Genomic DNA, 11607 nt, shown 5'->3' with positions numbered 1-11607 from the left:
CCCCCCGCGACCCTAGTGAGGATCAAGCGGTACGGAAGATGAATGAATGAATGAATGTCATGAAGAAAAAAAAATAAGTGGAGCAATGTTAGCTTTGCGGGGGGGGGATCATGGAGAATAACAGTCGTATTGGATTCATGAGACGTTTCCATTTGCATTCTGGGTCTGGCTGAATGGAGCCTTTGTGACTCACGGCAACGGTGTGGCGTGGATAATCTTTTATTTTATTTTTTGAGGGGGGGAACGATAAAACAAAGCAATTGCACTTGGCACATTTCTCTGAAGGCTCTGGAAGAGTGAGTCATGTAACATTTAGAGGGAGTCTTTGGAGGCCGTGTGAGGCGCAGAGCCTCAAGTCAGGTGAAACTCGTCCGCGCCGATCAATAGGGGGGGTGAAAATAGCCAACGGAGTCAATGGTGAGGAAGGTGGAGTGACAGGCAGCGCCACAGGCTACTTCATATTCAGTCCAGGCTTGGACATTCCCTATTACAGTTGTTTATTTGTTGTTGTTATTGCGACATCAAAGCGCTCTTGTTCCCACATCAGGTCCGACATGTCGGCGTTTAAGTGAATGTCAACGTTGTTTTGCTCATTTCGACAGCAACAAGTTTGTGATGTGACTTCTGGCAGACTCTCAGGAGGCTATCGACCAGTCGGATCCATTTGTTTTGCAGCCGTTTCTCCACGCCGTCCATTTCTATCACATTAACTTTGACAGAAATTGAATTTGCTCTGATGCATTTTGATGTCTCCTAAGTGCATGCTGCGCTCGAGGTGCAAGTGTCGTGTTTCAAGTGGCGCGATGATGCAAAAAAAAGAAAAAAACACTTCAGATTTAAACAGATTTCATTTTATTGTCTTCTGCTGACATTTGTTTACGCAATTCTGAAAAGGATTTGTCCTTCAAACACTTCCATTTGGGTCAGAGCGAAATGCACTTTCAGACAAGTTTTGCTTTCCAAAGACTTTCTTATAATTGCCAGGAGAACATTCTTTCCACATGATTTTGTGGACCGGACCAAATCCAATCAGTGGACTCCATAAACAGTATTTAAGCAAGTTATTTTTTTTTCTATTGTTCAGTTCAAGAGTTCCTTAATGTCACGGGCAAGTGGTTTGTGGTCGAGTTGACGGGTCCCGCATTACTGGCACTTCTAACCCATGAGATTGAAAACACCGTGGGTCCCGTATGGAATATTGACAGGGACCTCCGCTCTGCCCAGTTCACTGAAGGTCTTGGCATCCAAAATGAGAAGGAACGTCCTTTTGTCCTGCAAGCAAAACCGGAAGGCGTTAGTGTTTGCCCGACGGTAATCGGTTGACATTATTTTTCCAAACGTGAACTCACTTCTCGTGGCGTGATAATGACTGACAACACAACGCCATCATCTTCCTCGGTCGCCTCGGGCGAAGCAACGAAAACAGGCTCAGACGGGAACAAGCCAGGATAGCGCCACACCTACGGAGGGAATATTGCATTTGAATGTGCTCGGCACGAAGAACAAACAAACAACTGCTTGCAACTCCAACCTTCGAGTGGTTCTTAACCTGGGTTCCATCGGTCAATCGGTCTCAGGGGTTCGACAGAGCCTCTGCCATGTTGGTTAAGACACACCCAACTCAACACGTTAATTAGTTATGACGCGCCCATTTGGCCAATCACTGGCTGGTTAATTTTGTGCACAATTCATTTCATAATTATGATCATTGTGTTGACATGTTTTCTCTTATGAATAAACGCATCTTTTAATTAATTAATTTCTAATTAATTAATTAATTAATTAATTAATTGGGTTATTTAATTAATTAATTTTGATTTTTTTTATTCATTCATTCATTCATTCATTCATTCATTCATTCATCTTCCGAACCGCTTCATCCTCACTAGGGTCGCGGGGGGTGCTGGAGCCTATACCAGCTGTCTCCGGGCAGTAGGCGGGGGACACCCTGAATCGGTTGCCAGCCAATCGCAGGGCACACAGAAACGAACAACCATTCGCACTCACACTCACACCTAGGGACTATTTAGAGTGTTCAATCAGCCTGCCACGCATGTTTTTGGAATGTGGGAGGAAACCGGAGCACCCGGAGAAAACCCACGCAGGCCCGGGGAGAACATGCAAACTCCACGCAGGGAGGCCGGAGCTGGAATCGAACCCGGTACCTCTGCACTGTGAAGCCCACGTGCTAACCACTGGACTACCGGGCCGCCAATTTTTTTTTAATTATACTTTTTTTTCCACATTTGAAGCTTATTTTAGGTTTTGGTGTGGATATGTTTGATATTTATGAGCAGTGCGTGTGATCAGGGGAGACCTTAAGCTCCTTGGTGTGAACGTCCATTTTGAGCAGGGAGTCACTGAAGACATGTCCAAAACCACACGAGTAGAAGTAGCGATAAGGTCTTCCGTTGTAGTGCTCGTAGTTGATCTGAGGGAACTCGAGGCCACCGTATTTCAGCAGTTCGTCATCATGAAGTTCCTCGTGGGTCATGTAAACCTAGACGAGGTCAAAGGTTCACTCACATTGATGAAATTGTATTTCTTTATTTTTACAGTGAGCAGTTTAAATTGATGTAAGTGCGCCATCGGGGCTATATTCTGTCTTCACCGTTAAGCCCCGGTACGGTTCAAACACCTGTCAATCAACCAAAGCACCTTTCATGTTAGGTTTTTATGTTTCTATCTCATCTTAATTTGTGGTTTTAATGCAAGTAAGATGTACAACTTTTCCTCACATTTCTACCTGCTCTTATCCCCAAAATCATTATTCGGCGATGAAGGGTACCTCTCCGGGTTTGGTCATTTTGGCCGTGGCTTTGTAGTTTTGCAAGGTGACAAGGTTTTGGTCCAGGGGTGTTGATTTGTCGACATGTAACGGCAGAACGTACCTCCTTGGCAGGTTTCTGCACAGTGAGTTGTAAAACTGACCAAAGAAAGCACAAAGGAGTTGGACCCGTGAGAATTTAGCACAACAAAATATGCTTTGGAACCATGAAAAATATTTTTGTCAATAGTGGGGTTAGTAGTCATCAAATGGAGACGCACTCAATTTTAGAAATTGCTTGGTAATTGAAGGAATTAACCCTGAAACTGAAGTATTTAACACTTATTCCAAATGTACTCATTAATAACCTAAGTAAATAAAGTGAAATTAAAAATGAAGCACTAATGGTGAATAGCATTTTTCTTAAATGCTAATTGTTGCTAATTTGCACGTTTATTTCCAATAGAAAAAAGACAAACACACACACACACATTCACTTGGCCACAATTTTAGCTATAATATGTACAATCTCGATTGATCCAACAAAAGAACATTAGCAAAGCTCTTGTCATTATAAATTAACAAACCTATTTGATATCCAAAGTACATCCATCCATCCATCTATGCATGAATTAATTCAAAGCAAACACAAACTGACCTTGTCCATCTCCTCTCCTGGGCCTCTGCGGAGGTTCTCCAAGGTGAAGTCTCCGATGACCTCGCCGTCATCCCCGCAGCACATGTCCATAACCAGTAGGCCGTTGTCCTCAAAGGCGTTGATCTGATGCAGCGTGAACATGGCAGCTGCACGGTACTTCACTTCACTCTCCTGTTCACAGGTACCACAATCACACACAGCTCATTTAAGGCGGCGATGCCATTCTGTGCCTCTGATGGAGAGTTGTCGCAGGTGTTTCTGAACACAAGTGAATCTAAAAAAATGGATGCGCATGTTGGTGACCCCTAAGACAGGCTAAAAAGACGAGATGGACTGTGTCAAAGTTCTAAATCGATGATGTCGCTCACTTTCCCGGTGTGCCGGTTGACCAAGTGGAAGATGGTGTCGTAACGGGGCTCCCAGCTCATGACTTTGTGAAAACTTTTCCCTTGGATGCGGTACAGCATGAACTTGAGGAGGTCCAGCTTAATGGGCTGCTCCACAAACACGATGTAGTTCTCTGACATGACTGTTCAATTCGGAAAAAAAGTACATGTATTTTAAAACCAACCACGTGCCCCAATTCACCAAGTCTATTTAGCTTGATGCTAAGAAACAATGTGAAAAGCCATAGATGAGTGCAAAAAATAGCATTCTGTCATAACACTCAGGGCAACCAATATTTGAAAACATTTTATGTCCACCTATGTATGTTTTACACTGCCCCCAGGTGGCCAAGGCATGCACATCAGAAGGCACGGCACAATGCCCATTGATTTGAAACAAAAAAAACTATGGCAGAAACCGTTAAATTCTTGACATTCTGTTCATGTCATGGCTGTGTTTTACTGTAATACTGTAAGTTCTATGATTCTTGTTAAAAAAAATAAAAGATTTATCACATGATAAAGGCTTGAGTTCTGGGCTATGTGTTCACTGCTAAGCCTCAATACAATTATGACTCAGTACAGTTAATGCATTATAAAAAAGCTTGTGGGGGGTGGGGCTAAATTTAAAAGGACTTTACAAGAATATCTCCACTTGATGTAAAGTTGGCCACTGTGGAGTCGGCGCCTCGAGACCGCCTTCTAAAATGTGTCCGTGTCCAACAACCCCCTCTCTACTCATAGTTACGACGTGATTGGCGGGGTGTTCTTAAAGATGGTATATTTACAGTATGACACTTTATCCGAGATAGTAATATAAATTTATTCGATGAATTGATTCTTACAATGATTCTGATGTGTGAAAGAAATATGATGACATCCACCACACCCGTCCGCGGAGCTCGAAATCATCATCTGTCTCCCTCCATCTCGATCAAATCCATCGCATTACACCGCCTGCGCCACAACTTAGACCTGCTTTTAGCTGCTCTAAATTCTACTCTTCCCTCTATCATGAAATTGTCAGATGCACCAGGGGCGTGGAATAGAAAACGCATTCAGTCTCCCGTAAAGCCGACTGAGGCACAAAGCGCAGCCCATACATAGTCTTTCCAATATTTTAAAATATGAAAAAAGATGTAAGGTGACATACCTGGAACAATTTGTGTTTGGCTTTCAATGTCCCAAAAATAGGAACAATGAACAATTTATTTCTGTCCTTTCTCTTTGTCTTAGAGGAACACATTCCGCAGTCCGCACCCTGACTTCTTTGGCAAAACAAAGCGATATTACGTGACACAATCAATGGAATTGGGAGACGAAAATATGCGCTTGCGTACAAGCAAGTCAATGTGGAAATAAACAGCTGCTCCGCTTCTACTGCTAATCTACCAAGTGGGCGCCTTGAACCCCTTTGCAATGCTTTGCTCTTGGCAAAAAAAAAATGTCTCGGTGCCATCCAGGAATAGCACGGTCTACACAAAATTGTATTGTTTATGTACAGAAGCAACCACGAAAGGAGGGCTATCAGGTCACGTTACATATCAAAACACACACAAGCTGTTCTTGCTCGTCCCAACTTGCTTATTTTTGGCTTTTTCAATATTCGTTCGGAGTTTTGGAGGCGAACAACTATTGGGAATTGGGAGGAAGAGAGACAATCAAACGCGCACAGCTGGTGAGAACTGAACACCACACAAAGGCACTGTGATTGACAAAGGGAAGCAGGGTAAGACTAGAATTTGAATGAGCAATTAATAAGAGTCTGAAAAAAAAAAGAAGAGAAAAAAGTCAAGTGTAGGCTCAAGCCTGTCAAAGCAGGCAGCCGCCAAAGCTCTTCCCATAGAATGCATTCGTTGGACTTATCCCTCTGGCGACGTGCTGCGTCTCACCGAAGCTGTGATAGTAGGAGGGTTTTCTGGGTTCGCTCGCTCGGATGGAGCACAAGACTTTGGCTCCGTACAGATCCGCGCAGTCCTCGCTCACCCCCGTCTCCTCGGGTGGGGGCACGCGGATGATGTTGTAGAAGAAACCTTGAGGAGGTACACAAACACATCAGTGTGTACGCGCGCCTCGGTGGCGTAACCGTAGGTGTAATAACAATGCGTATAGAAATAGAGGAGGCAGGGAATCGAGAACATGAAATTGGATTTAACGCAAGCAAACATAATAAACGCGTAAATAAGTAATATTATGAATAATTAATATTCTTATTAAATACAGTCAATCCACAAAGGAAACGAAGATGCGCGAGCAGGCACTCGTCGGCCACTTTATTTGGTGTATCCGCACGGTTGTAATGAGATTCAGCACAAAAGAAGCATTAAAAAATCATGATGCTCGGTTTCGGTTGAAACTGTCTCAGGGATATTTAGGGCAGCCTAGTGGTGAGCACATTTGCTTCACACTTCTTAGGATTCCTGCTTTGAATCTTTTCCTGTTTGGAATTTGCACTTTCTCTCTCATTTACTCGAAAAGAGGAATGATGCCGACTTACAAATAAATATATAACAAGTATGCGGAACGCAACCGCTCTTAATCCCGAGTGTGGATATCCAATGGCAGCTAATAGAATCAATCGTCTTTAAAGCTAAAATTCAAAAGTGCAACATCGAAAATAGTGTCTCATGTTTGGATTGAGGAACCCGATTTTTTTTCTCTTTGTCAAATGTGTCCTAATTAGTATTTTGAATGAATACAAACACAAATAGGGCGGCCCGGTAGTCCAGTGGTTAGCACGTCGGCTTCACAGTGCAGAGGTACCGGGTTCGATTCCAGCTCCGGCCTCCCTGTGTGGAGTTTGCATGTTCTCCCCGGGCCTGCGTGGGTTTTCTCCGGGTGCTCCGGTTTCCTCCCACATTCCAAAAACATGCGTGGCAGGCTGATTGAACACTCTAAATTGTCCCTACGTGTGAGTGTGAGTGTGAATGGTTGTTCGTCTCTGTGTGCCCTGCGATTGGCTGGCAACCGATTCAGGGTGTCCCCCGCCTACTGCCCGGAGACAGCTGGGATAGGCTGCAGCACCCCCCGCGACCCTAGTGAGGATCAAGCGGTACGGAAGATGAATGAATGAATGGATGAATGAACAAACACAAATAATTTCCTTTTTTTTTTCCATCAGGTATCATTCTGCCGGGTATCATTTGCATACTGGTATCGATATTTATGCAGGTGTAGTATTTGAGTCAACAACTTCCTCTACAAGTCATATTGTTTCTTTGGCAATCTCGCCATGTTTTTGTGGTTCAGTTAAGAAAAAAGAATACAGGAAAGTAGACCACATGTCGAGCCTCAGAACACAATACGCGGGTGCAGGTTTTCCATTACAGTATGTCAGTCGATGTGCAGTGCACAATCGCTTCGTGTGCAGCGAATATTTTCTCATTTATTTAATTTTAATTTTTTTGTTTTTTTGTGAAGGTGCACTTCACTCCAGTGAGGCCGAGGCCGAGTCACTCGGTCTGAATCTTCCGGGTTTGTTTGAGTTGTGTTGGGTGTTACCTCCTTTCCCATAAGAGTTGCCCATGTTGTACGTGGCCCCTTGGCGGTCATAATGTGGGTGAGCCGTGGCTGCATTGATAGCCACATATTGGCTCCAGTCCACCTGAAATGGTCCAAATGTATTTGATGTCACCTCCAGGAGAACACCGAGGAGAGGCCGTATTGTCTCGCTACCTTTTCTTTCGTTTCCAGCGTTTGAGGATCAATTCTCCTCATGTAGTTGGTTTCTGTGCTGACGAAATAGTCTCCCTTGTACTTGACAAAATGCACATTTGCGTTGTCAGTGGCCTCTGTTCGTCGTAGAAAAATGACATAACAGCAGTGTATGGAAAAGTGAAAGATGATTTGGACTCGCAAGCGCAAGGCGATTTCGAGACTTGTGTTTTGCCTGCTGAATAGATGACTGAAGGGAATAGCAGCCCTTCAGCACAAACAACTTCAAAAAGCTCCCGGGGAATTTTGGGCAAACGTCAGAAATCAGCCTCTTTGTTTGAATGCATTTGGAGGGGTGTGTATCTATGCTGCACATTCTAATCCCAATCAAACCATGGAGAAAAATGCAAGAAATGTGTAATTCCCTTAAAAAAAGTTGAGTGGGGAGGAAAAAAAAGTAAAAAAATGAATAATAGGCTATTGAAAAAAGATTCCTTTCCAACTCAAACATCTGCTGTTTAAACTGAAAGCGAATGTGCCGTGCTCCCAACGCGGTCGCGTGTGCGAGATGAAAGCCGTCGTCAGGGATTTTGAAGCTTTATTCTCTTTTTTTAAACACACTGATATTCCGAATAGAGCTTTATACTAGCGTCAACAATGTGGCTTCCGAAAGAATTTGGATCACCCCCTTAAAATATGTGTACAGTCGTGGAAGAGGGTTTTCAAATTTACCTCCGCCAAAGATGTTATGGATTATACAGATGATTGAGATTGTGATGTAATGCTTGGCTGCGGTTGGTGATTTAAAATTGTTCAGCAAGGTCAAATTCAACCACTGATCTGTGCATCGTCGCCAATTGAAATCAATGGTTTGTATTAAATCTGATTTTTTTTTTTTAACATGTGAGAATTGTAATGCACAATTTTACGGAAGAGGATTAGGGCCAATGAAGAAAGAAAAAATAAGGATGGCAAGATTCTCACTTTAATTCTGACTTTAATCTCAGAATTCTGACTTTAATAAAGTAAATAATAAATAATGTTATATCACATTATTTTGTAATATAAATAAATCTGAAAGTAATAAAGGCGGCCCGGTAGTCCAGTGGTTAGCACATCGGCTGCACAGTGCAGAGGTACCGGGTTCGATTCCAGCTCCGGCCTCCCTGTGTGGAGTTTGCATGTTCTCCCCGGGCCTGCGTGGGTTTTCTCCGGGTGCTCGGGTTTCCTCCCACATTCCAAAAAATATGCGTGGCAGGCTGATTGAACGCTCTAAATTGTCCCGAGGTGTGAGTGTGAGCGTGGATGGTTTTTCGTCTATGTGTGCCCTGCGATTGGCTGGCAACCGATTCAGGGTGTCCCCTGCCTACTGCCCGGAGATGGCTGGGATGGGCTCCAGCACCCCCCGCGACCCTAGTGAGGATCAAGCGGTACGGAAGATGGATGGATGGAAGTAATAAAGTCTGACTTTAATACAGTCAGAATTCTGAGATTAAAGTGAGAATCTTGCCAACCTTATTTTTTCTTTCTTCATTGGCCCTAATCCTCTTCCGTAAAATTCTGATTCATGTTTTATGACCCAAAAAAAAGTCTGTTTTACTTTGCCTGAATTTCTGCTCCAATTATAACAATAACCCATTCTTCGATGGCAGGGTTACATTAGGATGCACGGACGTCCTCTTTCGCGAGTATCTACTCAGCATTTGAATGGCACATACTTGGGGTCTGGAAACGTGAGAAGAATCGCGCAAAGATGTTCTTGCAGGGATCCGGCATGGCCAGCGTTCCAAATTCTGACACCACGATGCGGTTCATCTCAGAGTTGCGCACGTAAGAGTCACTTCTCAGGAAGCGGCTGCTGTACGTCACATTGCCCTCACTGATGTGAAATCTGTGCATCATGGCCATGCCGTCAAACCAGTGGGTGTATCTGGGCGTGGGGGAAGGAGGGGGGGGGGTCGTTTAGTTAGAGAAAAATCCTAACATTTGTCTTGTAAGAGCCAAGAGAGGCATGCTGCCTTTACCTTGGATGACCCATCCATTTTTATTATTTGCATAAAGTAGTGCAGTGTGCTGTAATGCATGTACCTGTCTTGGCCAAATTCAAACTTCCCTGGGCCATTCCTCAAGAAGCTCCCGTTGATCCATGTAGGGACAGTTCCCTTGATGGTGGTGGGAATAGGATCAGGGCTTTCCTCGACAGAGTTCACCAGTGGGGCCACACTCTCCAAGCCTTTGGCCTGGGGGCATCTCTGCCTGCTAGACACTGGAAGGAAATTGTCAACATAATCACCATATTCGTCATCATCATGATAAAAAAAAAAATGGGTGGAAAAAAAATACAGAAAAAGACAAGATTGGCAGCAGGTCTTTTTATTTTTGTAAAACGTGTTTTTTATTTTAAATAAAAAATAATGCAGCATGCCAGCGCTTGTGGAATCGTTCTAATGCTAACGATAATAGATCACCAGTGACTGCTAATCTGTCAACATTCTCGTTGAACTGTCTGATGAAAAAGTGCATACATGAGCGAACTATTATCTATTTTGTGCTATGTGAGATTCTGAAACACCTTCCGCCACTGGCACACGGTGGCCGGGGGGACGCACGGTGAATGACACCTGCTCTATCTGCCGCCTTATCTGCCATCCATAAGCAATTCGTAGTGATTGCCTGCTATCACCACACACAGTATCCCCGACGCTGCTTCGGATTCACACGGTAAGCAAAAAAGCAAATCATTGCTGCGGTTCAGCAGTGCGCCATCATGCTAAACTCAGGTTTCACTTTTTTTTTTAAACGATGCTAAGTATTGGCATAAACGGCAACAAAAAAAAGGTTGTTTCTGAGATGCTAATAACACAGACAATTAAAACAAAAGCATATGCAAGGGAGAGATAAGTGCTGCGGGCTCGTACAATGTCAACAACGTGAGGTTCGGTGGCAATTACTGCAGCACGCTTCGGGGATGAAGAGGTAGCCGAAGTATTTGCCTGATCAAAATTCCCCCGGACATTAAAAAAAAAAAGAGACCAAAATAAGTCTTTTTAAAATGTTTTCCTCATTACTAAAAAGCGCCGTGGAGCAAAGAATAAATATAAATTAAAAACTGAGGCGATTTGGTTGCACAGCATCAGAAAGATGCCATTCTTCAAATGTATTAATTGGGAGTAGGGTACGAGTATCATTCCCCCCCCCCCCCCAAGGCATTTACATATGCCGTGAAATTTATAATGACCGTGAAGAAAATATGGCACGATGTCAGTGACATTTCCAAAAACTGAACATCCCTCCAAAATTGATGAAAAGATCACATTTTGGGGAAGCTGCAAAAAAGGTGGACAGCAAATTTATGTAGCCACGGCAACGACACTCTGTGTAGTATGTGACAACAATCTCCATTCTTCCTGTGTGTGTTTAGACCATCTGTCACATTAATGGCGGGAACAGTTTTGAAACAGTTGGTCTCATGTTTCATTTCACAAACACCTGGCGTATTAACACGGGTGTGCGAATTTGATACATACGTTCGATTTGGGAGAAGATTGCTCTAAAGCATACATTTGTAAACACAAATATTCAAATATTCCGACATTTGCCCTATTGGATAGACACGGACCGAAATATTCAAGTGTCTCTTTTAACTCATTGAATGTCAAGTAATTAATCCTAAATGCCAACCAAATACTTTGAAGCACCCCCCCCCACCCTTTTTTTTTTCTTGTCCAAATGAAGCTAGAAATGAATTCATAGGGCTCCAAGAAAAATGCTTGCCAATTCCATCTTGCTGATATACGGTGCGATGTCGTCTACTTACTTGGCTGAGGCTCTGTGGTCTCGGACATGCTTGGCCGGTTGCTGTGCAAATCAAATGAGACTTCACGCTGCACTTTTATTACAGACACTCTGAAGAGGAGAGCCTTTGGACTCTGGGATGGGTGCCAAGTTCATGAGGTGATCGTTCAACATTAAAAAAAAAAAAAGTACATCAGTCACGTTATCAAACAGCCGCTCGTAAAAAATGTCTCAAGACTCTTCCTACTGTTTCTCTTGTATGGATAAAAATCTCAAGTTCCACCTGACTCTTTATTGCTTTAAAATGTTGCAGAAGGTCTTGCTGGAAGAATGGAAGCTTTGATTTC

At 43.4% G+C, this 11607-nt stretch overlaps 1 protein-coding gene across 1 annotated transcript; it reads right to left on the bottom strand.

Annotated features, from left to right (window-relative positions):
- Nucleotides 1–835: 835 nt before the first annotated feature.
- On the bottom strand, nt 836–11412 carry bco2l (beta-carotene 15, 15-dioxygenase 2, like). Its single transcript, XM_052067419.1, has 12 exons — nt 11283–11412; nt 9554–9731; nt 9184–9395; nt 7487–7602; nt 7313–7415; nt 5704–5844; nt 3794–3954; nt 3426–3596; nt 2789–2926; nt 2318–2500; nt 1350–1460; nt 836–1272 (listed from the first exon to the last, which is right to left on the bottom strand). The coding sequence occupies exons 1-12, from the start codon at nt 11308–11310 to the stop codon at nt 1156–1158; spliced, it is 1659 nt and encodes a 552-aa protein (XP_051923379.1). The 5' UTR covers nt 11311–11412; the 3' UTR covers nt 836–1155.
- Nucleotides 11413–11607: the final 195 nt, after the last annotated feature.

The sequence above is a fragment of the Hippocampus zosterae genome, chromosome 6 (assembly GCF_025434085.1).
Source record: "Hippocampus zosterae strain Florida chromosome 6, ASM2543408v3, whole genome shotgun sequence".
Lineage (NCBI taxonomy): Eukaryota > Metazoa > Chordata > Actinopteri > Syngnathiformes > Syngnathidae > Hippocampus > Hippocampus zosterae.
Note: the sequence above shows the minus strand (reverse complement) of the source record. Positions and strands in the feature narration are given on the sequence as shown.